Source organism: Lepus europaeus, chromosome 5 (genome assembly GCF_033115175.1).
Source record: "Lepus europaeus isolate LE1 chromosome 5, mLepTim1.pri, whole genome shotgun sequence".
Taxonomy (NCBI): Eukaryota; Metazoa; Chordata; class Mammalia; order Lagomorpha; family Leporidae; genus Lepus; species Lepus europaeus.
In genome coordinates this window covers 104141622-104167694 of record NC_084831.1, presented here as the reverse complement: position 1 = coordinate 104167694, position 26073 = coordinate 104141622, and the positions used below count along the sequence as shown (strand labels likewise).

Below are 26073 nucleotides of genomic sequence, written 5' to 3'. Positions count from 1 at the left end.
TTGGCTCAGATTTCCAAGTGGCTTCCTCCCCCTGGCTCTGCAGGGCTCGTGCCAAGGGGACACATGGCCCAGTCAGAACCCAGTCTTTCTACAGGGAGAGCTGGAGCCTGGCCGTTGCCCAGGGGGCAGCCTGCAGGGAGGGGTTACCTGTGAACATCTCCTTGGGCACCTTGAAGGTGTCGATGATGGGCGTGGTGATGCCCGCCATGGTCCCGATCATGCTGCCCAGGCCCAGGTTGATGAGCATCAGGAAGAACATGACCGACCAGAACGGGGAGGCGGGGAAGTGCGTCATGGCCTCAGTGAAGGCGATGAAAGCCAGGCCTGTTCCCTGCACGGACTGAGGGCGTGGCAGAGTGAGGGCCGCCCCTCCCCAGGACCCCTACCCCCCTTCCCTCGGCCCTCTGAGCTTCAGAAGTCAACATTCCCTCCTCCAGAGGGAGCCCCAGCTCCACCTGAATCCCATTGGTTTTGGCCAGTGGGTCTCAAACCCCAGCGGGCAGCAGAACGCCCTGGGGAGAGCATGCCCCCAACTCAGGAGTCTCCCAGAGGGGCCGGCGTTGTAGCAAAGGAGGGCAAGCAGCATCCCATATGGGCACCGGTTTGAGTCCCAGCTGCTCCACTTCCCATCCAGCTCCCTGCTAATGTTCCTGGGAAAGCAGCGGAGGACGGCCCAAGTGCTTGGGCCCCTGCTACCCATGTGGAAGACCTGGATGGAGTTCTGGGTGCCTGACTTCTGCCTGGTCCAGCCCTGGGTTCTTGTGGCCATTCGAGGGAGTGAACCAATAGATGGAAGAGCTCTGTCTTTCCCTCTCTCTGTCGCCCACCTTTTAAGTAAATAAATAAATCTTAAGAGTCTTCCTGGGGTATCTGGAATCTACAGGCTACACAAAGACCCTGGGATGACTCAGAAACCTGCTCAGCTCAAAATCTTCCTCCTCCAGGATGTCTTCCATGATTGCTCCAGCCACACTGCGCTCACTCCCAGCTCTGAGCTTCTGAACTCCAGACAGTACAGCAGTGATAGCTCCAATAACTGGGTCCCTACCACCCTTGTGGGAGATCTGGATGGAGCTCCCGGCTCCTGAGTTCCAGCAGCCACTGGGGCCCTGGGAGTGAGCCAGCAGCAGGGAGCGTGTGGTTGCTCTCTTTCTCTCCAGCTCTCAACTAAATCCATCACACTTGAAAAACAAAAGTGATGCCTGGGTCTCATCCCTCGAAAGCTGATTTGGTGGTTGTGGGTGCTGGGGCTGAATAAAGCACAGGCAAGGTGGACGGCCACGGCTTCAACACTTGGGCCACCACGGCCCTCCCTGCCGTCCCTTGAAGCCAGTGACCTTGGGGGACGGTGTCCCGGCCAGGTGAGTGTGGAATTCCCGAGGCCTTGATGCAAAGCGAGGGGACCCCGGGATGGGCTCTTCTGCTCTCGATCCCCTGGGAAGGCGTCAGGGGCTCCGGGTGCAGCACCCCAGCACAAGGACGGTGCTGGGTCAGTGGAGTTAACTTGTAACAGCACTCAGGCTTCGGCTCAGGGAAAGCAGATTTCCCTGGAACCATGGAGAAGGGTGGGGCTGGCCCAGGCTGCTGTGAGCTGGCTCCGCCCCTGTGGGCCCTGGCTCCAGCCAGGTCTCCAGAACCTTCCGGCTACAATACAAATAGCAGGTGGCCACAGCTGCACCTAGCATGAAAGACAAGGCTGCTTCCCCTGGCCCCAGCTCAGGGGCTCAAGGTCACTGGGGCAGTGGGTACAGCTGGGGGAGGGGCAGAAGCATGAAGGGGACCAGACTGCCTGGCCTTGAACTCCGGCCCCTCCACCACAGACCGTGATCAAACCCCTCCACTTCCAGGCCACTCATGTGTCAGACAGAGCTAGCCATCATGAGGGTCAAAGGGCAGACACTCTGCGCTTAGTGACCATGGCAGTGAGTGACAGGTGCACAGGAAGCCAGTTCAGTGAAAGGGGCGTTCACTGCATGCAAACTGTCACTCCTCATGAGACCCATGCCTACCTCGGGCTGGGGCTTTGGCTCGCACCTTGCCTTCCTTCCCCTCTCTTGGGACACACAGCAGTCCCGCGGGACTCCCTGTGTGTCAGCCTTGGCCTGTCCTGGGAAGTGCGGTCTGTCCCCTCACCTTGTCCAGCTCGTCCTCCAGGAGGCAGGGGTCCAGGCCCAGCGCTGAGAACTGGCCCTCCTTCACGGTCTTGATGACGTTGTACATCTCCGCGTAGTCCTTGGTGGTCAGGTGCGAGAAGTTGACGTGGGGCGGGATGAGGTCCCGGCTCAAGACGTTGGAGTTGAGGTACCCCAGGATCTTCTCGGCGTTCCTGCAGCACAAAGCGGGACAGAGCCAGGTGAGACGATGCGGGGCCGGGTGAGGGGAGGGAGGTGAGCCACCAGAGGTACCCCCACACACCCAGGCAGGACCCCCACGGGCCAGGCACTGGAGACGGAGGCTGCTCCTGCGACGTCTACCCATCAGCCCCCCCAGGGGGTGGGGGAGGGCTCCTCCCTCCACGTACCGCCCACCTGAGTGCGGGGGTGGGGGGGTGGGGGGCACCTACTCGACCACACACTTCTCATTCATGATGTTGGCCTTGAAGCCCAGCACGGCAAACACCACGAGGGTGGCCAGCACTGAGGTGAAGAAGTTGATGAAGGACACCAGGGCGGCGTCGAAGTGGCAGTTGTTGTCCTGCTTGTTGTAGCTGGAGAAGGCGATGACGCCGCCGAAGCCCAGCCCCAGGGCAAAGAAGACCTGTGTGGCCGCCTCCCGCCACACCTGCGGGTCCAGCATCTTGTCCAGCTGGGGGGAGGGGGAGGGAAGAGACACAGAGGTGACGGCTTTATCCCGCTGGGGTGGGGGTCCCGCCACACCCCCTTCCTCAGCCTCAGCGGGGTTCAGAGGCAGCCTGGCAGAGCACTGAGCTCCGGCTGTGTGACCCCGGCCTTCACCTAAGTCCTCAGCTTCCCCCTGTGAGAGACACAGGTGACAGGAATGCCAGCTGCAGACGCCTCAAGGTGAGGCCCAGGGAGGAGGAGATACACGCCAAGTGTGCACGCGGTGAGATCTCCACGCATTTCAACTGCTGTCATTGCTGACTGTGAACTTGCCGCCCAAGGACCATGGTCAAGGCCATCACCTGTGGCTGAGCAGTGCACAGCTCTCGGGAGAGCCTTTCTCCTAGACTGTGTCATGAATGGTGCCTCCTGGAGTTGCACAGTGAGCAGCCCGCACAACAGTACATGACAGCTCAGAGCCCAGAATCTCACTGGCACCTCCCTGCCCCAGATTGTGGGGTACACACACACACACACACACACACCCTTCTCCCTTCTGCCAGTCTCATCTCTCTTTTCCTGGGACAAAAAAAAAAAAAAAAAAAGGCCAAAGATTCATTCTCACATGTCCACATGCTCCAGGCCACAGACTGGCCCCTCCGACGCTCTGCTCCAAGCACAGAACCCAGACACTGCCAGAGAGAGGCGGCTGCCGGCCAGGCCCCCACTGCCCTCAGACCTGAAGACAGCTGGGGCCCAAGCGTCTGTAGCGCGTGCAGCAGCTCCCAGAGCCCTTTTGCATCCACTTCCTTTTCCCTGCTTGTTCCTCGAGGGGAGCAGAGGCGGGCAGGTGCCAGTGCTCCGGGAGGTCAGGTCTAGCTGGAGAGATGGACGCTGCTTAACGATCCCACAGACACTAAGTTGTGACAAGGGCTGTAACGGCCAAGCACGCAGTGCCCATTGTGGAGAGCCTGTCCGGGGCTCGGAGAGGAAGGATCCTGGAGCTGGCACCCGGCAGGCGATGGAAGCTGGGCCACCAGGGAGGGAAGAGGCAGGGGCCGGTGTGGCTGCAGCAGTGAGGACGGGTGGGGTGGCACAGAAGAGGCAGGGGAGGTGGAGGGAGGGCTTGCATGGATCCTTGTCTCAAAAAGACCACTTAATCCAGGAAACCAGCGAGGGGTCTGAAGGAGACACACTCAGACGTGCACTTCCTAAAGCGGAGATGCAGCAGGAGCGTGGAGGGAGGGGTCCGGGGGGGAGATGATGGTGGTTTTGGTTTTGCCTAGGGTCCGGCAGTGCTGAGGGAGGGGCTTTATCAAGAAAAACCAAGAAGGTAAGGACTGGTACTGTGGTGTAGGTTAAGCCTCTGCCTGCAGCACCAGCATCCCATATGAGCACTGGTTTGAATCCCGGCTGCTCCAGCTCTCTGCTAGGGCCTGGGAAAGCAGTAGAAGACAGCTCTAGTGCTTCGGCCCCAGCACCCAGTGGGACACCTGGAAGAAGCTCCTGGCCTCTGGCTTCGGCCTGGTCCAGCCCCGGCCACTGTGGCCATTTGGAGCATGAACCAGCAGATATAAGATATCTCTCTCTCTCCTTCTCCCTCTGTATCTCTGATTTTCAGATAAATAAATCTTTAAAAAGAAGGTCTTGGTGATGGGCTGGAAGAGAGGGATGCTGGGGAGGGAGGGGTCGAGGTGGTGGTTGCATTGCTGGCCTGCACACCTGAGCAGGTGTCGATGGGTGTAGTGGCAAAGAAACAGGTGTGTGGACTTGCGAGGGAAAGATCAAGACATTAGTTCTTGGGACCAGCGTTGTGGCATAATGGCTTAAGCCACGGCTTACAACTCCTAGCTGCTCCACTCCCACTAATGCATCTGAGAAAGCAGCAGAAGATGGCACAAGGACCAGGAGGCAGCCCCTTGGGGCTGCGAGGCGGGAGAGGCAGGGCTGCTCAGGCAAGAGCCACAGACCGCACAGGAGGGAGGGAGGCAGCAGCCAGGAGGTCGCGGGCGGGCTCAGCGGAGGGGCCACGGGTCAGAAGGGGTGAGGAGAGAAGGGCAGCAGGGGGAACAGGGCGGAGGCCCTGTGGGCCAGTGCTGGGAGACGCCAGCCTCGTGGTGGGAGGGAACTGGGCGTGGTCAGGAGGCGGCTGTGAGACCCAGGAAGGGCTGCTCTGGCTGTGTTGTCTTGCTTTTAGTGGGGTGACAGGGCCACATGCAAACACGGATGGAGGACAAGGACATGGTGGCGGTCAGCAGTGGTGGTGGGGGGTTGTCTTCCACGAGAGACCCTGGGGTTGCTCATGTGAGAGAGGTGGGGGCGGGGACAGGATGGGGCATGTCTGCATGTCTGGATTCTGTCTGGAGCCTGACTCTCAGGAGCTTCCGCTTGTGGCTTCTGTGTCCCCGTGAAGCAGGAGGTGGAGTCATGTGCTGGGACGGGGTAGAGGGGTGGGGAGGGGGTCAGGGAGCTCAGGCCACAGTGGCCATCTGAAGGGTCCAGCAAAGCCTGGGAGAGCCCAGTGGCCAGGGAAATGCGGCCGGGCTGACCCACGCCACTGTGCAGGGCCTGAGGCCCCATGGCCTGCACAGGGAGAGCTGGTGTTTAAGATAAGGCGAGGGGCTGGTGCTGTGCTGCGGTGGGTTAGGCGGGTGCTGTGGATACCCACATCTCATATCTGAGAGCAGGCGGGAGTCCTCGCTGCTCTGCTTCTGATCCAGCTTCCTGCAATGCTCCTGGGAAGGAAGCAGCTGATGGCTCAAGTGCTTGCCACCCACACGGGAGACCCAGGTGGAGTTCACACTTCTGATTGCAGCCCAGGCCGCTGTGGCCATTTGGAGAGTGAACCCGTGGATGGAAGATTCACTCTCTCTCTCATTCTTTCTCACTCTCAGTCTTTCAAACAAACAAATAATCAATCTTTATAAAAATGTGTAGTCTCTGGCTTCACACAGAGCAGGATTGTACATTTTGATTTTTTAAAGAACTTCATCTGGGTCTCCCATGTGGGTGCAGGGGCCCAAGTACTTGGGCCATTTTCCACTGCTTTCCCAGGTGCATTAGCAGGGAGCTGGATTGGAAGTGGAGCATCCATTTGGACTTCTGGCATCACAAGTAGTATCTTAACCCATTACACCACAGTGCCGGCCCCAGGGCCATGCTTTTTAAGGTAAGATGAAAGCTATTGTCTTTACAAAAGTGACATGGGCCACAGTTCCTTATCTAGAAGCCTGGGAGCCAGACTGGCTTTGGAATGCAGGCTTTTGTTTCTAACTTTATTTTAGAAAAGATAATATGGCTCATATGCCACCTGATGATGTAACACCCCCGGCTTGCCCTGGGGCAGCCCCCGGTTATCAAACACATCAGGATTTTGCTGCAGAATATGAATATTCACACCCAGTGCAGCAACAAACTCCACAAATAGCTGCACATCTGCACAGGTCATTTTGCTTCCAAATGAGTTCAGGGGTGGAGGGGAACCAAACCAAGCCAACTTGCGTTTTTTCAGGGTGATTTGGATTTGCATTTGGATAAGGAACCAGGGGCCTGTACTGCATCTAATAGAAATGTGGAGACTATAGAATAGGAGACAATCACAGTCCCACCAGGACAGAGATTCTATAACTTCCCTAAAAATTATGCCCCCAGAAGATCTCTAGAAATGGGTGGAGGAGCAACGCGTGCCTGGGAGGCATGCCGGCCGCCACTGGTCATCACAGGTGCCAATCACGGCTGGGTCCTGGCCACTTCTCTCAGCCTGGACACCAGGATGCGATGGGAGAGCTCTGGGCAGCCGGGTGAGTCCCACCGAGCAGGAAGTACCGGAACTGGGAGGAGGACAGGTTGAGATGGACGAGCTCTGATCACGTCGCTTGCACGATGAGAGTGACGGCTCCCCTCTACCCTCTGGGAAATGGCTGGCACTCTTCTGTGTTCTCCACACTCTAAAGGCAGGAGCTTCCTCCTCTTCAGAGGCACCAGGGTCCTGCACACGACTCGCCTCTGCCCAGGCTGTCCCCTCCACCTCGAATCCCCTTCCTCCGGCTCACTTCCAGTGAACACCTCTATTTCTCAAAACGCAGCGGACTATCACCTCCTCCTTAAGGCTTTATTGCCCTGTTTTTGCCGCTTTCGCGGACGGCGTCTGGCTGAACTAGTCCTGGATCCCGGTCTCACCCGGCTCGACGTCAGCACCTACAGCACAGGTTTCTGTGTCTGACTTTTCAACACTGTGCTTGGGGGTGGGGCTTCTGGCACATGGAGGAAGAGAAGAGTGGGGAGCTAGAGAGAGAGACAGACAGACAGACAAAGACGACCTGTGTCCTCAAGGTTTGAGCAGAGCAGGAAGGATCAGACAATCGGCAGTGAGGTTGTACACGTGCTGGGCTAAGATCTGATCTTTTAGAACAAGATCTATAGCGTTCTAAAGTTCTACTTTCTGAGGCCAGGGCTGTGGCATAGTGGGCTAAGCCTCCACCTGCAGCACTGGCATTTCATTTGGGTGCTTGTTCAGGCCCCCACTGCCCCTCTTCTGATCCAGCTCCCTGCATATGGCCTGGGAAAGTAGTGGAAGATGACACAATGCTTAGGCCCCTGCACCCACGAGGGAGACCTGAAAGACGCTCCTGGCTCCTGACTTCAGATCAGCTCAGCTCCAGCTGTTTCAGCCATCTGGGGAATGAACTAGCAGACGGAGGACTTTTCTCTCTGACTCTCTCTGTGTCTGTAGCTCTACCTCCCAAATAAACAAATAAGTAAATATTTTATTTAAAAAAGTTCTACTTTCTAAAACATGAATACTTTAATGCTGGCTTCTCTCTCTCTCTCCTCTCTCTGGTAATTATTTCTTTTTTGATGTACATCAAACACATTAGAATCCAGACTAGCTGTGTGAGCCAAACACTTGCCATCACTGGGATTCCTTTTTTTTTTTTTTTTTTTTGACAGGCAGAGTGGACAGTGAGAGAGAGAAAGGTCTTCCTTTTCCATTGGTTCACCCCCACAATGGCTGCTGCGGCCACTGTGCTGATCCGAAGCCAGGAGCCAGGTGCTTCCCCTGGTCTCTCATGCGGGTGCAGGGCCCAAGCACTTGGGCCATCCTCCACTGCCTTCCCGGGCCACAGCAGAGAGCTGGACTGGAAGAGGAGCAACCAGGACAGAATCCGGGGTGCCGGTGCCGCAGGCAGAGGATTAGCCTATTGAGCCGCGGCGCCGGCCGCCATCACTGGGATTCTTAACACTGCCTGAACCTAGAGCCAGGACGTGGATCCGATCCTTGGCCCCACGGCTGCTCAGGGACAAAGTTCAAACATGGAGGCAGCCACCCCAGGGAGAGCAGCACAGCCCCAAACCACACCATCAGAGCTGGCCCCGCAGCCTGGGGGATTTCTCAGAGGACAGGGCAGAACTGCCACATTGGCAACGACATGGGGTGGAAACAAATGGTTTTCGTTCAGACTGTTTTTCCACTTTTAAAAATTATGGACTATTTAGTGTGAAAAGTGAAACACGGCAAGGAGAAGGTAATGAAGTTGCATGGGCCCATCACTCAGCTTCAACACCTGTCACACGTGGCCCACCTTGTTTCTGCCATGTCCCACCCCAGACTATTATGACGACTGTTTGGATCGGATGTGAGATTAGTGAGGCCCCACCCAGGAGAGCCCCCAAGAGTGCCCGCGCTCGGTCTCTGAGCGCAGCCCCTCGCTTCCCGCCTGCATCTTGCTGGTGGAGCTGAATGCAAAGACCCAATGCAGTGGTTCTGGGGAAAACGGAGTCAGGCACCCCTTGTTCCTCAAATTTAAAGGGGGCTCTTCCCAGGACCCCTGGGGGCAACGGTGCACAATATCCACAAGCGTTAACAGAGGATGAACCCATGGCCAGACGTCGTGCTGCACGTCCCTTCCAGACGTGAGGCTGTGACTGCAAGAGAAGCGATGGGAAACCAGCTTTGCCCACAGAAGGTAAGACGCAGGGTGCCCGCTCTGGAGCACAGCGGAGCTTCCTGCCATTTCTGGGGTGTGACGGCTGAGTCACTTCCTCACGCGGGGGAGCAAGGTGCTCCACGCCATTTGACTCACGGGCCCGAAGATGCTTTTGGGATCCACCAGCAGCGGCTGGGCCCTCGCCCGAGCCGGCATGTGACGATGACACACACCTCACTTCTCGGCACTGCTGCAGCGCCTGCTAACATACAGCCTTGGGCCACGAGACGCCAGACGGCACTGCAGTGCCGGGCTCCCGCTGCCCTTCACAAGGGACAGGATAAGAATAGCAAACGCTCACCACGCACCCTGCTGACAACCGCGCCAGAGGTGCCAGCGCTGCCATCCTGCACCTGAGGAAGCTCAAGCCCTGTCCACCGCCCAGTGCTGAGTGATGAGCTGGGCTCTGAAGAGGTGGGCTGGGCCGCCTTCACCCTCCTGCCCAGAGGCCCTCATTCTGCCAGCTGGGGGTCCCAGACGTTCCACCAGTAACCCCCACGCCTGAGGGAACTCACCTTTCTCTCCCAGGGTTAACGCACACCTGGCACCTTGCCCCTTGCCCCAGACACCCCATGCCCCTTCCCAGATAGAACCAGGACATCAGCGAAGCTGCACATGCCAGCAACAGACCACATACATGCACTACACACGTGTGTGTGTGTGTGTGTGTGTGGTTGCCACCTTGGGGGTATGTCTCCAGCCTTGATACTTTCTCACATGCCGAGTGAAGGATGCACAGGGCCCCAGAGCTCCGGCAAGCTGCCCCCTCCGCCCTTGCCTCGTCCCTGCAGCCCGACCTCTCTGTGAAACAGCCATCATACGAATGCCTGCCTCTAGGTTTAAATGAGCTAATATGTGGAGGGTGCTTCTAACAGCCCCTGGCACACAGACAGCTCTATTCATTGTAAAACTGACGAGTGTCTAAGTACCTCACTGCTTTCAGGGATGCTCAAATGTGGACAACTGGGGCCAGGGTTGTGACACAATGGGTTAAGCCTCCATACCATATATCAGAGAGCCAGTTTGAGTCCCAGCTGCTCTGCTTCTGATCCAGCTTCCTGCTATTTTGCCTGGGAAGGCAGTGGGAGATGCCACAAGTATTTTTTAAAAAAGATTTATTTGAAAGGCAGAGTTGGGGCGGCACTGTGGAGTAGTGGGTAAAGCCGCCGCCTGCAGTGCCAGCATCTCATATGGTTGCAGTCCCAGCTGCTCCACTTCCGATCCAGCTCTCTTCTATGGCCTAGGAAAGCAGTGGAAGATGGCCCAAGTCCTTTTTTTTTTTTTTTTTAGTTTATAATGTTTTACTATGATTTAGGTTTTCTCCCCCAACAGAACAAAATTATATGCATAAAAAAATCAGGTATCAGAAAGACTCAAAAGGCTGTTTTTCACTTTGTTCAAGTTTTGTTTCCAGGCATTGAGTGTATCATACAGTTGTTGCCACTGCTGTTTTCCGAATGTCCGATGTGTGCTATGACTGACAACTACTTTTCTCTGAGTCTGATCAATTTTGCAGTAGACCATTTTAGTTCTTACCGCATCAATAACAAATGCTTCAACATCATCAGCTCCAATCTGCAGTTCTTGCTGCATTGTATCAAAAGAAATTTCCTTGTTTTCTACTGCCATTCCCATAAAAGTAAGTAGTCTCATTTTTGCCATATTCTGTTCGTGTAATAGCCCAAGTGAATCAATGAAGTCTTTATTATTCTGATAGAACTTGACATATGATGCCAATTTAGCACTGACAAAAATGGTTAAAAGATCATGAATAAGCTCGCCTTCCAAAAACTTCACTGGTTTCAAAGTAAGAAGATGGTCAAAAAGAAATGCATTTGGGTCTTTCAGTGCTCGTACAATACACCTGTGGGCATCAACTCGAGCCTGGGAAGCACCCACGTGCACCCACGTGGGAGACCTGGAAGAAGCTTCTGGATCCTGGCTTCGGATTGGCCCAGCTCCAGCCTTTGTGACCATTTGGGGAGTGAACCAGTGGATGGAGGACCTCTCTCTCTGCCTCTCTGTAACTCTGCCTTTCAAACAATAAATAAATATTTTTAAAAAGAACTGATTAAAAAGATTTATTTGAAAGGCAGAGTTATGGGAGCCAGGAGTTGGTGGGGAGAGATCTTCCATCTGCTTGTTCACTCCCCAAATGACTGCAACAGCCAGGACTAGGTCAGGCTGAAGCCGGAAGCCAGGAGCTTCATCGGATCTCGCCGCACACAGGTGCAAGGGCACAAGCAGCTGGGCCATCCTCGGCTGCTTTCCCAGGTGCATTAACAGAGAGTTGGATTGGAAGTGGTGCAGCCAGGACTCAAACTAGTGCCCATAGGGGGTGCCTGCAATACAGGTGGCAGCTTTATCCACTACACCACAGCACCAGACCCAATAAATCTTTTTTGTTAAAAACCTGTCATTGGGGCCGGTGCTGTGGCATAGAGGGTAAAGCTGCTGCCTTCAGTGCTGGCATCCCATGTGGGTACCAGTTTGAGGCCCGGCTGCACCACTTCTGGTCCAGCTCTCTGCTGTGGCCTGGGAAAGCAACAGAAAGAAGGTGGCCCATGTCCTTGGGCCCCTGTACCCGCATAAGAGACCCAGAGGAGGCTCCTGGCTTCTGGCTTCGGATCGGCTCAGCTCTGGCCATTGCAGCCAATTGGGGAATGAACCAGCAGATGGAAGACCTCTCTCTCTCTCTCTCTCTCTCTCTCTCTCTCTCTCTGCCTCCCCTTCTCTCTTTGTGTAACTCTTACTTTCAAATAAATAAATAAATCTTTAAAAAAAAAAAAAAACAAACAAACCCTGTCCCTAACGTGTTAGCCATGGCCACACAGGCTTTGCCTGCAGACTCTCAACCCCTGACCACCTCGGGCCCTGTCTCCTTGTCCCCTAGTGTCACGATTACATCATACTCACTCACCTGAGGCCCCCAGCCCCTCCCCCTCCACTACTGCCCTCAGCTGATTGTCTCACGTCCTACTTCTTTGAGAAAAATGACGTGATCAGGCGAGAACTCCCCAATGGGAACTCCTCCCCAGAGCCTCTCTCAGGCCAGCAGCGTGCCCGGGACCAGGTCTGCCCCAGCCCCTAAGGACCACCTGAGCTCCCAGTCCACGCCACCCTCTCTGATGGCATCAAGTTCCTCCTCTTTTTTGCAATTTAAGTTCACAATTGAATTATTTTGAGTGTATCAAAGAGATATAAAACTGTCACCACTATCAATGTTATAGCTTCCTCAGCACCTCAAAAAGGAAGCCTGCACCCGTGGACAGCCATTGCCCTGAGCTCCCCACTATCCCCTTCTGTCGCTAGGGATTCAGCTATTCTGCACGCTCCACATGGCTGGAATCCTACAGTGCGTGGTGGTCTCCTGTACCCGGCTTCTTTCACTCGGCTTAGCGTTTTCCAGGGCTCCGTACCATGGCACGCACCCGTGCTTCACTCCTCTTCATGGCTGCGTGATATTCCACAGAGTGGACACAGCACATCTGCTTATCCACCCATCAGGTGACCAGCTGCTGGACAGCTGGGTCATTTCCACTCTGGGGCTGTTGGGAATCACGCTGCCCTGTGAACATTCGTGTTCAGGTGTTGGTATGAGCCCGTGTTCTCAGTTCTCTCGATGTGTGCAGGAGTAGAACTGCAAATTCCACCTAACCTGCGGAGGAACTGGCGGCTACTTCCAGTGCCACTCACCATCTTCCCTTCCCGCCTGCGGTATACGAATCTGAAATCCTAAAAGAGCATCCAGACACCTCCCGGCCCCTGCAGCTACCAGTGCATCGCTCATTTCTGTGCTCAATTCTCAGCAGAACTCCCAGAAATACGTGGTCTCTACGGTGCGAGTTAAAGCCTCACTTCCGGTTTTCCCTTCAACCCGTCACTCTCATGCTCGTCCCCAGCACTCTCCCCGAACAGCTCCCTCCCGTCACGGTCACCAGTGGCCCCTCTGTTAGCAAGGAGTTGGTCACTCTCAGTCCTCCTCGCCTGGCTTCCAGCAGCTTTGGGGGCAGGTGACTACTTTCTCTTTCTTAGTGAGTTTAAGCACTCCGCCTCTGGGATGGATATGCCCTTCCTCCTCCTCCATCTCCCCCCCCCCCACTCCTTCCCCCTCCACCAGCCGTCGCTCCCACAGCCTCTGAACTCTGAGCACCCAGAGTTCAGTGCTCCGTACTCGCCTCTGGCCCGTCCACTCTGTGGTGGTTATAAACCAGTGCATGGCTTCCCATTCTAGGAGAGGGAGCTCCTTCCAGGTCATTTAGCATACTTAGCGAAGAGTCTATGCTTTTCCCACACAGGTTTGGAGATGCTCTGGCCAAAAATTTGCTTGGGCTCTGCCTGGGCTACCAACTAGAATGAGCCCTAGGTATGGCATGCACACTGTGGTCCATCTGAATGGACAGTGCACAGCCTGGGCAGCTGTGGGCAATGACCTGCCTTCTATAGCACATTCTAGGGAAAATCTTGAAACGGCTCTCAGGGCCCTTCCTCCCTCCTGCCTCCTGTGCTGGGGCAGTCACGGGGCTGCAACAGTGCCGACTGGCAGACCACTGCTTTGCAGAGTGGAGTCACACTTGGTGCAGGTGACGTGGGGGACGGGTGAATAAGAGCCTCCCCCCAGCTTCAACACTGGCCTCACCAGCCTCAAGTGACGAGTGGCGTAAGTGGGACAGAGGTTCCTTGGTGGAGGAGCTGGGCCTCTGAGGCCCCTTTAGCCTCTGTCCCTGCTCTAAAGGTCAAGAGCAGGAGCTCCCCCATGGAACTGCCCAGTGAACAAGGTCTCAGTGGCTGTACCCAAACCTGAGCCTCAAAGAGCTGGACAAGCCTGGTGACCGGACCTCTCGAGGGCCTTGGTTTTTTGCAGCCTCAGCTCCTGAAGACTCTGGCCTCTGTTCAGATGCTAAAGAGGATCCACATGGCTCCTGGGACATCCAGGAACAGCTTTGGAAAGAAGTGCACATCAACCATTTTGCATCCACCTGACTGGTAAAAATTGTCGGACAAAGGTGAAGCAGCTGGGACTCATATAAACTGCTGGAATGTTAACGGATGCAACCACTGTGGAGAGAAATTTCGCCAACATCTAGTAAAACTGCATACCCTATGAGACAGCAATTCCATCCTCATATGGGTGTGTGTGTGTGTGTGTGTGTACCCTAGTGACATTTGTGCACATGACACACTGTGTAACAACGTTTATTGTGGCATTACTGGCAATGGTGAAAACTGGGGACAATGCAAAGGGTCATCAGCTAGAGGCTGAATAAAGGAATTTTAATTTAGTTTTGGAGTGGAATACTATACAGCAGTGACCTGGCATGTTCTAGAGCTATGTATATCAATACAGGTAAATCTGAGAAAAACAGTGCTAAGCAAACTAAAATTAGTCATGGAAGGGTCCACACAATATGACAGCATTTACGTAAAGTTGAAGAGTTTACACAAATGCTGTTTCTTGCATATGGATACACATAAACGTGCAACAAATGTCAAAATGTATTAGCAGGATAAATCTCAAAGTCGGGATAGTGCTGCCCATGGCCTGAATGTCAGTGTCTCCCTTCAGGAGCTAATATATGTATGACAGTACGTGATGGTGTGAGGAGGCGGGGCCTTGGGGAAACGAGTAAGCGAAGAGGGTGGAGCCTCATGGATGGGGTGAGTGGCCTTATGAAAGAGGTCCAAGCCAGCTCCTGTGTCCCTCAGGTGGAACAAGAAAGTGCTGCCATGTAAGCTTTAGTATTCTTATTCTTATTATTTGAAAGGCAGCACGAAACAAAGAGGAAGAGGGCAGGAGTGGGGAGATCCTCCATCTGCTGGTTCACTCCCCAAATGCCTGCAACAGCCACGGCTGGGTCAGGCCGATCCCAGGGCGCCACGTCTCCACGTACTTGAGCCATCATCTGCTGCCTCTCGGGTGCGTTAGCAGGGAGCTGGGTCGGAAGCAGAGCAGGGATTTGAACCCACACCCTCTGATATGGGTTGCGGGTGTCCCAAGTGTCTTTGTAACTGCTGAACTAACCCTCACCCCAAGAAAGTGCCGTCTCCAACACGGGGAGTGAATCTCTGACACTGGCCTCCCCAGGCTCCCGACCTGTGAGCAGCGCATGTCTACATCGCCACTATTTATAAGTGGTGCATGGTAATTCGGCTACAGCAGCGGGAGCCGACCCAGACAGCGGCCCCACAGGCACTTCATCGGCATCTGTACTATTTTGCTTCAGAGTGTTTCCTGTATGACTAGATATGGTTTTATGCCTGAGATATCCCATAATTGAACAGGTGTTTAAAGATCTGAAGCCAGCAGGGGCGGGGGGTGGGGGTGAATCTGCTCCGCTTGCTCCTGCAGTCACATTCTGAGGACTCCTGACAGCACAGGGGGCCCATCCGGACGCCACTGTGCTTCTGTACTCCCGTGGGCACGGCTGGAGCGCGACCCACAGGCCCAACTGGACCCTTCAGACCCATCACGACTGCAGGGCACAGCCGAAGAGCAGCTGGCTTTCCACTCACAGCTCTCTCCCCCCAGACAGACCCAGGGTGCCTTTGTCCTTCTCTGCCAGACATCACGTGTCGACAGCAACCCCACGGCCGGCCACGGGGCCAGGGATTCCCATGTGAGCCTCGGGAGACTCACTGAGTGCGGCACAAAGTGGATCTTTGTGATTGCTCACGAAGAAACTCAGCTGCTCCGCCCAGGAATGCCTATGGCCAGTTCAGGCACTGTCTGCTGACCAGGGCGTGGTATGCGCCAGGGCTGCTGCCGGCCCCCAAACACCAGGCGCCTACACACAGCAGCAGAGCAGGGCAGCCAGGAGGGGACGGGAATTCAAACTCTGTTCGATCTGTTTCCTCTCCCAGTGTCATCCTGGGGGAGCTCTGTGTGTGTGTGCTATGTACATGTGTGTGTACATGCACGTGTGTATTGTGCATGTGTGTGCCATGTGTGCACATGTGGGTATATGTGCCTACGTGTGTGTACATGTGTGTGTTGTGCATGTGTGCGTGTGTGTGCACTCACAGGTGATATGACACTACTGAGCACCGAGGCCTCAGGCTGGCCTGGCCGAGCTCTGACCCCACGCCCGTGAGCTGGAGACCCCGCAGGTCCCTGCAGGTGGCTTAGTCATCAGCTGGCGTGCAGAGGTGGACTTCTCAGCCTGAGCAGCTGGGGCTGCCAACGTACACTGCCTGGGGCAACGTGAAGGGCATGTGGCTCTGCACTTGAAATTCTCTCATTTCTCAGGAGATTGATTCACGGCAGCTGTGCTCAGTGGTCTGTGGGTCCTGGGGGTCAAGGCCTTGGAGAGGGACAGACTCCTTGGGGAAAGCTGGGCACACAGCTTTGGGACACTTGTGCCTCTGCTGTGCCCTCTGAAGCATGAACAGAGATCCTGTTCAGCTCCCTCACTGGGCTACTAAGACAGTTGATGGGGTCGGTCAGGGTAAAATAAAATCCACATGGGGCCAGTGCTATGGCATATTGGGTAAAGCCACTGCCTACAGTGCCAGCATCCCATATGAGCACAAATTCGAGTCCCAGCTGCTCCATTTCTCATCCAGCTCCCTGCTAAGGCCTGGGAAAGGAGTGGAAGATGGCCCAAGACCTTGGGCCCCTGCACTAATAAGGGAGACCTGGAAGAAGCTGCTGGCTCCTGGCTTCAGAATGGCACAGCTCCAGCCGAAGCGGCTATTTGGGGAGTGAACCAGCGGATGGAAGACCTCACTCTCTGTGTGTCTCTCTCTGCCTCTCTGTAACTCCGCCTTTCAAATAAATAAATAAATCTTAAAAAATCAGATTCACATGATTCACCACTTCCCCCAGACTTGGGTACGAAGTGGGAATTCCAGGGGGAGCTTTCTTCTCTTGGGCATTTTCTTGGGTCCTGCTATCACAGGTCCACACAGGAAACCCCATGAGTGAAGCTCCCTGCCCCCACGTGCCAGCCACACTTGACTCCTCACCATGGCCTCAAGCACATCCAGTACTTTTCCACACCCTTGTTCATGTGGTCCCCTTTGATGACCACATCCTCTGGTGCTCACTGAGCTCCTACCTGCTCCCAGAGGCTCATTTCAGAAGTCACATCCCCCTGAAACATTTTCCAGTGTCACTCAACTTGCTGTGTGTCCCTGTCCTTGGAAACTTGAGGGCAGGGCCCGTGGGAAGCCCAACACACAGGTGCTGCATGTTCAGCACATTTTGTGGGACCGGCCTGGCCCGTGGACCCGTGCATGGGCCCTGGCGTGTGCGGGAGTCCCAAACGCTTACCTTGGGAGTGAACATGTGCAGGATGCCGTCTACCGCCCCTCGCAGCAGCAGCCCCCGGACCAGAAAGCAGGCCAGCACCACGTAGGGGAAGAGAGAGCTGAAGTACATCACCTACAGAGAGCACAGGGACCCACGGTCAGCAGGGCCCCTCCTGCAGCTGGCACTCCCTCACTGCTCACAGCCGGGACCCCGGAGCCTCCTCTGATGCCAGGCAGCAGAAATCAGAGCCCTGGAACCAGCAGGCACAAGGCCAAACCCACCACACATCTGGGCGTCTGGCCCTGAGCCAACACAGAGACAGGAGCAGGACACACTGGAGCCAGCATGGCTGTGCCTGGGGTGTTTCCCTCTCCAGCTCCCCTCCTCCAGGGGCTGCTGACGGGGTGAGGGAACACTTGGCTCTCCCCTCCTCATGTTCTCCCTGCAGGTCCTTTCCTGTCCCCAGAACTCCTTCAACAGAAACATGTAAGTCATGGAGTCAGGGCTGCCCAGCAGAAAACACCTAGAGGGTCCCAGCCCCCGGGGAGCCCAGAGCATGTGCTGTGCCCCAGCAGAGGCGTCGTCTGCAGCCCAGGTGCCTGACCCAGAGCCGCACACGCAGGAGGTGCTCACAAAGTATCTGCTGCACTGGGACTGACCCGGGGGGCTGCTGGGGCAGGATGGCGCCGAGGTGTGAGCAGGCGACCAGGCTCCTGCCTCCGCCAGCTGCCAGCCATGTGGCCTCAGGCTGTTAGCCTCGATGTGCCCCCAGCTCCTCATCTACTAAATGGGGGTCCTAATTCCTAGCTCTCAAGGTCAAAGTGGCCCAGATGTGTTCCCACATGTGGCGGAACCTGCAAAGCGCCACAATGTGCCAGCTACGACTGGGCCCCTGGAGAGAGCAAGGCTGGTCGCTGGAGGTCCCTATCTAGCTTGAGTGCTGTCAAGCAGCTCAGACAGCCGCAGTCTCCTGCCAGTGTGACGTCAGCACAGGGGCTTCCTCGGCCCTGGGCCTCGCCTTCCTCCTCCGTGCAAGGATGGGTAGGCTGTGGGCCCTGGGGCAGTTGGTGACACTGGTGAGTGACAACCAAGGAAGGGCCCTGTCTGCAGAGGAAAGGCAAGGGGGGCTTGACAGAGCCCCCACAGCCGCCCCCACTCATAGCCCCCTGTTGCAGGCCTGGGACACTGACGGTTTTCCCCACAAGGTGCTCAGAGCAGGCTCTGTAGAGCTTTGGCTTGGGAACTGAAGGGGCTGGAATCCACACAGACGTGCCTGGGTCGGTACTGCTACTTGGGAACGTGGACAGAGCAGGCAGCTGGGGGCCAGGGCAATGGCTTCCCAGCAAAGCCACTGCGGGTGGGGCAGCCATGCTCCCTCCCAACCCTCCCTCTGAGAGCCTGTGTCACCGCCCTGAGCCACCAAAGGGCCCTGCCGAGGGGGGCCCAGAATTCTCCGCTCTCTGCCGTCCGGGCCTCCGAGCCGCCCCTCCCCAACGTGGGTCTTGGGCGCGCACTGCCCACTCACCTTCCCCGAGGACTGGATGCCCTTCACCACAGCCATGCCCACGATGCTCCAGGCCACGAGGAGGCACAGGGTCATCTTCCAGTTGAGGCCGCCGCTCTCGGAGATGGAGTTGGAGATATCCAAGGCCTCCCGGTACCAGAAGTAGGTGGTGGCTGAGCTCTTCTCACACTCTGCCTCCACCACTGAAACACCAGGGCCGGGGCCTCAGCACATGTCCCGCGGGGCCGCCTTCCCAGGCCGGGGCCTCAGCACACATCCCGTGGGGCCGCCTTCCGGGCAGCAGTGGGGGAGAGCTCGGGTGGACCGCTGGGAGGGCTGTGCTCACTCTAGATGACAGCCCGAGGAATCCACGGCTCCCCACGGGGCCTGGAGGCTTGGGACACACTGACCAGGCTGAATCTGCACCCATGGCAACCCCCCAGGCACCCCCTGCCACTGCCCATCACCGGAAGGTAGGAGGGATTAGTCTGAGTTGGCCTCAAGGTCCTTGGGGAAGGTCTTAACCTGGGAGCTGGAGACCTGGATTCTCATCCCAGATCACCAGTTAAATGGGTAGCGTGAGTGTGGGTGATTGCTTCTGGGCCTCAGTTTTGCCGTCTGTGAAGTGGACAATCAGCCAGCCCTCTATGGGCCTGGCACGCATGAGAAGATTGTTCCCAGACAGCACAGTGTGAGAACAGCACGGAGTGCTTCGTAACAATTCAACAAAAGTGACAGTTTGCAGGGTTCTCCCTAGGCTAGCGATGTTATCCAACCCTGCAGGAGCGCAGGGAAGCAAGGCTCAGGGATGCCACGCACGTACCCAAGACAACACAGGCCATGAAATCCCGCGTCCCCGGGCTATGCCTGCCAGGCTCCCTCCTGGGCCAGGGCTGGCGGAGACACCCACTGGGGTCCCTCAGGCCCCCCGACTTGCCTGCCATGGTCCCGTTCCTGACAACAGGACACTCGCTCCAGGGCAGCGGGTACTGGAAGGACTTGAAGAAGTAGAAAATGCTCCAGCCGATGATCACGTTGTAGTACAGCCCGACAAAGAGGCAGACCTGAGGACACGGACCCAGGCGGGGTCACAGCCGCTGCCGGCAGCCCCAGCCCCCAGCCCCACCCGTGCCCGGCTCTGCAACCCAGGCCCAGCTGCCCGGCCTTGAAGGAAGCTGCTGAGGGCTGCACGGAGCCTCCAGGCAGCCCATAGAGGAATTCTTCAGATACTGAAGTTCTGTCCCTTAAGCTACAAACGCGTACAATGCTAAGCCCTTCCTGCTGGAAAGGCCGCTGAGATACCCGAGCGCTGCCCCAGCATCCCCTGATGACTCAGGATGGTGGTGACAGCGATGCCCTCCGGACCGCACCTGCCTGCACAGTGAGCGGCCAGGGGCTGCTGGGTGATTTGAGATTTGGGGGCTGCTGCTTCCAATGTTCTGGGTCCTCCCTTCTCAGGATACTACTCTGTCTTCGGTACACTAGCAGCCTACCTCAAGAAAGACATCACTTTCATTTCTTGGCTCTGCAATAGCTAACACTGATAGAATTTTAGTCAAAATAGGAGTACATGGGGCAGGTGTCTGGCACAGTAGCTAAGATGCCAGGTGGAGGAGCTGGTGCTGTGGTGTAGTGGGTAAAGTTGCCACCTGCAGTGCTGGTATCCCATATGGACACCGGTTCGAGTCCCAGCTGCTCCACTTCCGATCCAGCTCTCTGCGATGGCCTGGGAAGGCAGTGGAAGATGGTCCAAGTCCTTGAGCCCTACACCCTCGTGGGAGGCCCAGAGAAAGCGCCTGGCTCCTGGCTTCAGATGCACCCAGCTCTGGCTGTTGTAGCCTTCTGGGGAGTGGACAAGCAGATGGAAGACCTCTCTCTCTCTCTCTCTCTCTCTCTCTCTCTCTCTCTTTCTGCCTCTACCCCTCTCTGTGACTTTGTCTTTCAAATAATTTTTTTTTAAAAAGATGCCAGATGGAGACACCTGCATCCCATGTCACAAGACCTGAGTTCGAGTCTTGGCTCTGCTCCCAATTCCAATTCCCTGCTAATGGGCATCCTAGGAGATAGTGGGTGATGCTCATGTAGTTGGGGCCCTGCCACTCATGTAAGAGACCTGGACTGAGGTCCCGGTTCCTGGCTTTGGCTGGGCCAGCCCTGGAAACTGTGAGCCTTTGGGGAATGAATCAAACAGTCAGTCTCTGTCTCTCTGTCTTTCCCTCTCTTGCAGATAAATAAATATTTTTAAAAATAAGATATGAGTACATGGAGTCTGAGAGTTCACGGAGCTCTTTGTTAATTTATTATTTTATTGTTTATTGAGAGAGAGAGTTCCCATTTACAGATCCACTCCCCAACTGCCCCCAATGGCCAGGGCCGGGCCAGGGTTGGGGCTGGGAGCCGGAGCTCTATCCAAGCCTCAACATGGATAGCAGGGATCCAACTACTTGAGCCATTGCCCCTGCCTCCCAGGGCCTGCATCGCAGGAAGCTGGAGTCAGGAGCCAGAGCTGGGGATCGAACCCAGGCACTCAGGTGTGGTATGTAAGCTCCTCGGAGAGAGATTTGCTGCCCCCACCAGGGATCCTGAGAGCTCCCCCGCAGGGGCCCGGCTGCCTCACATCCCACTGAGACTCCTGCACTGTGACAGCCGGGAGCCCTGGCTTCATCCGTTTCCCCCGAGCACCTGTGTGCAGGAGCAGATGCTCCAACATCAGTCCTTACGGGGAGTACAGACAGAGAGAGACACCTGCTTCCTGTTCTAGGGTACTTTCAGTCCCCCTGGGAGGGCAGGCACTCTCCTGCACAGGCACACACAGCCAGCCCTGGCACAGTGCACTGCCTTTGGCAAAGGTGATGCCTTGCACGAGAGCAGAGGGCTGAACCCCTTCTCCCAGTCGCTGCCTGGGGCGGCTGTGGGCTGGCCGGGCTGCCAGGCCTGATAGCACTCCTGGTCTCTTTCAGGAGCAGATGCCAGTCTTCATCCCCTCGGTGTGAGCATGGGTAGTTGTGGTCTCTGTCCCAGCGGGTACTCAGTCACCTCGCCCATTGCTCTAAGCAGGGCTTCCTCTACCTGTGCCCGGAGCTGGAGTTCCCAGCCAGGGCCAGTGGGTCACCCTGTCTCCCACTGTTCTGAAGCCCCCACCCCTCCTGGGGTTGACCTCCTGGGTGGTCTGAATCCTCCAATTGTGCTCATTCCCACAGCAAAATGTCAAGGAGACCCAGGCCCCAGGACTGCCTTTACAAATAGAATCACCTACTTGCCCAATTAAAACACCCTCTGCCCAAGGAAAGAGGAAGGACGTCCCTAGTCGGAGAGCCAATAGGCTGGGACACAGAAAGCGGTGGCCACAACGGCCCCAGGGGAATCCTAGCTCAGTAGCCCTGGGCCTCCCTCGAGAGCATGTCCCAGCTCTTCCTCCTCACACCACCTGCCAACATCACGCACCCTTGCAGGCAGTGCAGTCAGCTTGCAGCCTGGAATAGGTGACTGTGGCCCCGACACACCAGCTGGAAGCGAGTCTCACGTTGAGGGTCCCTTGCTGCCCCTGTCCTGGCCCAGCCCCCAGGCCCATACACTGGCCACCCTATCCCTGGCAGCCACAAGGGGCCTCACCTCCCACCCAGCCCTGGACTCACAATGCAGCTGGAGAAGCCGATGCCACCCAGGCGGGGGCACACGTAGTGCCACACCCCGATGCTGCCACGGCGGATCCTCTGGCCCACGGCCAGCTCCAGGAAGAAGAGGGGGATCCCGATGATGATCAGCAGCACCAGGTAGGGCACCAGGTACGCACCTAGGGGAGAAGGGGGGATATCAGAGGGTGTCTAGAGCACGCAACAGGGCAAGGGAGGGGTGGCTGCACATCCTGCAGTCTCAGCCACATCTCTGATTATCCAGCCATTGTCACCATCCTGAGGCTCCTCCGTGACAGAGCTGGCTCACACATGTGACCATGCCAGCCTGGTCCAGGCAGACACTCGTCTCTCCCATGAGTCCCCTGACACGAAATGCTAAGGAAGGAAGTGATGACCGCCAATGGCTCCTGCCCGCAAGGCTAGGCTCCAAGACAGACAGACAGACATCGCACTGCCTCTGGAACCCACACGTCAGATCCCACGCAGGCAGATGTGGTAGTCGGTGAACACCTGTTCACAGCCCCCAGCCACCCACAGAGAAGCAGCCCCAGCTGGCGTTGGCCTGGCCCCTGCCCCCGCTGGCTCTGGCTCTCCCACGTCTGAGCGAGATGCTCACGCAGCAGACTGGGCAGCTCCTCGGGAGAGGGGGTCTGACCAGCACCACCATTAATCCACAGCTAATTGGGAGGAACGGGCGAGACATTAGCGGTGCAGGAAAGCATAGCCGGGAGGATCATAAAGGATAAAACGGATCTCACTAAAGATTCCGGGTGATAAATGAGTCTGTCCTGAGCCTCACTGAGACACGGTCTCGAGTCCTAGTGACAGGCCATTTAGCAGGAGAATTAAAGCCACGCCTGGACACAGACGAGTGCGCCCCGCTGACAGCTGTGCCAACAACCTAGTCCCGTTAGCAACACTGTCAGCACGGCCCTGCCTGCCTGTCAAAAGGCCAGCCCTGGCCACCGGGGCCCCGAGGCTCACCCAGCACCCCCAGGACAAGGCTTGCAAGTGTGGGGCTCTGCCATACTCTCCAAGCACCAGAACATCACATCCCACATGTCCCCAGGCATTCCTGGGCATGAATCCTGGCACTTGGCCACAGTGAGCTGTCCACTGCAGGCCTGCTCGTGTCAGACAAGGGCAGCAGCGACAGAAGGCACAGCCACCATCTGGGGGGGCTCATGATCTTCTGCGGAGGCAGACCCTCAGCCTCCCACGAGCAGTACGCCTGCACCACACCCACGAACACAGCCGAACAGGGCGACTGAGTGCACGGTGCATGCCGAGGGAGGGGCTGGGCCCAGTGGAGCTGAGCAGGAAGGCCTTCCAGGGGGAGGCAACCCACCAAACCTCACACCGAGCTTACTCCCTAAACGCACATGCACGGCCCGGTTCAATTTGTCACTCACAAGCAGTGCTCAGAGAGCGAGAGCCTGAGAGACCACACGCTTAGACCCCGGGGTCTGTCTCTAACTCAGCCTCCCTGTCTCACATGCAGAGAAATGTAAGAGGAGAAAAGTGATCTGCTGCAGGGAGGTGAGAGGAGACAGATTCGCTGGGTTTGCATTTTGCCTGTGTCCATGGGTGGGGCAGGATGCACAGGCAGATGGACATAGGGCGTCGGCAAAGCAGGTTGGCATCTTCTGTGAATGCTGCTCCCCTCTCCCCCAGAGAACCCGGGAAAGCCTCCAAGCAGGTGCAGCCAGGCAGGTGCAGTCAAGAGTGATCCTGGGCGATGTCCAGGTGGGGCAGCAGCCACTGGCCCCATCCACAGGGCGCTGGCTGGACAGCAGTTTGTCAACTAGACCACGGCCAGGCTAAGCAGTGTTCAGGGGTCTGCAGGCTACACGAGCAGGTTGTGTGCTTAATCAGAGGCAGGAGCGCGGAACAGAGAGTCCAGAGCCTGAGGGTGGATGAGGCTTTCCTTGTAGGGTTCGTTTGTGGTGTCCGATGCCTTGGCAATGGCCTGGTGACCCAGTGGCCGGGCAGTGTGCGGCAGGAACACTGCCCTGTGTGTGCATGTGTGTGTGGGGTAGAGAGGGTGCTCAGCTGATCCTGAGCCAGAGAGGATGAAGCCAGAGGTCGCTGTTAAGTCCCCAAATGTCACACGTCCTCAGGCTGTTCCGTGTGCCCTGGCACGCTCCTCAACACCTCACAGAGCTTAAGGAAACCACACGCCTATGTCTATGCCTTCGCTTCGGTGGGTCTGACAGCAGCTCAGCAACCATGCTGTGCAGACCAGCAGCTCTGATTGGCAGTTACTTATTGGGGGGGCGGGGCGGGAATCCAGCAAAGCAAGGTGCCCATCTAACAAACACCATGCTACAGCAGAGAGACGGAAGCCCCTGGCCTCTTGATCATGCAGGCTCCCTGCTCCTCAATAGAAACTGGGGAGCAGAAGCCCCAGGCAGGAGCATCTCTGAACAGGGCTGTGTCTTTGGGAGCCCCGCAGAGCAGGGAGGGAAGCAAAGCCAGGGCCCGGCCACAGGCTGGAGTGTGGTGATCCCAGGGCACAGAGCTCTCTGCAGCTTTCCCAGGCCCACAGGGCTGGGCTGGCAAACCCCGTCTCCAGCCTGTCGGGATTTTCTTTCTTATTAGTGGTCCCCTGGTTTCAGAGCCAGTTGCCTTTGCAAATTCCAACCTACCTCAGAGGTGCAGGGGAGACATCCCTGGGGGGCTTCTGCCCGCCGTGGGGGCTGCAAATGGTGGCAGCAGTTTGATCCCGGGCAGGGCCCCTCCCTCAGGGAGCCACAGGGCTGGTGAAGGCCCAGGGGCCAGGCTGGAGCTGGCTTGACCACCAGCTGTTGACCTGGATCACACACAACCTTGAACAAGGCACCCAACCAATGTGTGCCTTAGTTTACACTCAAAAAATGAGAGCGAGAACGACCCCTCCCTCACCTAAGGTTGTGGGCAGACTTGAACGTGGGACCAGATGAAACTAGTGCTTTGGTTGTCTGTCCCGAGATGCTCACCTCTCTGCACTTCCAGATATTTAACATCCGTCAACTGCTCAGAGCAATTCCTAGCACCTCGAAGGTATCTGATCATAACGGCCAACGTCACCTTTACTGCGTCAGCCGTTCTAAGGGTATAGCTCGTTTACCCCTCCCAGCCATCCCGTGAAGCAGGAGCTACTCTTACCCCCATTTCACGGATGAGGAACACAGAGGCTTCCTGTGGGCTCTCAGCAGTGGTTACAGCTCTTCCCAGGCAGTTCTACCCTGGAGTCCTGAGCTGCAGCTACAAGGGCTCCCATTCTGCCCGCCCCACTTCCAGGGCACGCCCAGGGGCACACAGGGCCGGCACTCACCTCCTCCATTCTTCTGGCACAGGTAGGGGAACCTCCAGATGTTCCCGAGGCCCACAGAGAAGCCAATCTGGGCCAGGATGTACTGCAGCTTGCTGTTCCAGGCCGGCCGGTCCTCAGCGTCCAGCTCCTCCTCCTCTGCCTTCTGCTTGCCGCCTGCCTCACCGGCCACGTTCAGCACGCTCTGCTTATAGTCCACGGGCTCCTCGAGGGCCAGCAGGTCGGCCACCGACTCGGTGACATGCTCGTTGCTGTGTTCCCGCTGGGTCACCTTGCTGTTCTTCGGCATTGGTGTCACCTGGGCCACACAGCCCTGCTCCCCCGAGCACAGAGAAGGTGGGACCCAGCCGCCGTCAGCTCCTTCTCATCCAGGGACCTGCGAAGCCAGGTGAGCAGGGGTTGCAGAGCTGGCCACACTGGGGAGGAGGGGAGGCCAAAAGGGACCTACCCCAATCCACTCCCTGTGGCCCACCCCGAGGCAGAGCAGGGGCCTCAAACGGTGAGCTTGCCTTCCCCCTGCAGCCGGGATACCTGCTTGGGAGTCAAGGTCTACAAACTCGGTTCTCCCAGAGGCCTGACCTTCACAGCCACAGAAAGGTAAAG

The 26073-nt window shown here is 56.8% G+C and overlaps 2 protein-coding genes across 2 annotated transcripts in view; both read right to left on the bottom strand.

Moving 5' to 3' along the window:
• The window catches only part of SLC6A17 (solute carrier family 6 member 17), a 50900-nt gene that overhangs the window by 7965 nt on the left and 16862 nt on the right, over nt 1-26073 (bottom strand). The window contains exons 2-9 of the mRNA XM_062191935.1: nt 25474-25846; nt 22158-22315; nt 19460-19586; nt 18544-18725; nt 17040-17150; nt 2564-2805; nt 2134-2326; nt 148-340 (exon numbers count right to left, since the gene is read on the bottom strand). Of these exons, the coding sequence (XP_062047919.1) occupies nt 148-340; nt 2134-2326; nt 2564-2805; nt 17040-17150; nt 18544-18725; nt 19460-19586; nt 22158-22315; nt 25474-25759 (1492 nt within the window). The 5' untranslated portion in view covers nt 25760-25846. The remainder of the gene's footprint in view (nt 1-147; nt 341-2133; nt 2327-2563; nt 2806-17039; nt 17151-18543; nt 18726-19459; nt 19587-22157; nt 22316-25473; nt 25847-26073) is intronic.
• On the bottom strand, nt 10069-16776 carry LOC133760504 (eukaryotic translation initiation factor 3 subunit M-like). Its single transcript, XM_062193038.1, has 2 exons — nt 16733-16776; nt 10069-10685 (listed from the first exon to the last, which is right to left on the bottom strand). Exons 1-2 carry the CDS (start codon nt 16774-16776, stop codon nt 10124-10126), a joined length of 606 nt encoding a protein of 201 aa, XP_062049022.1. The 3' UTR covers nt 10069-10123.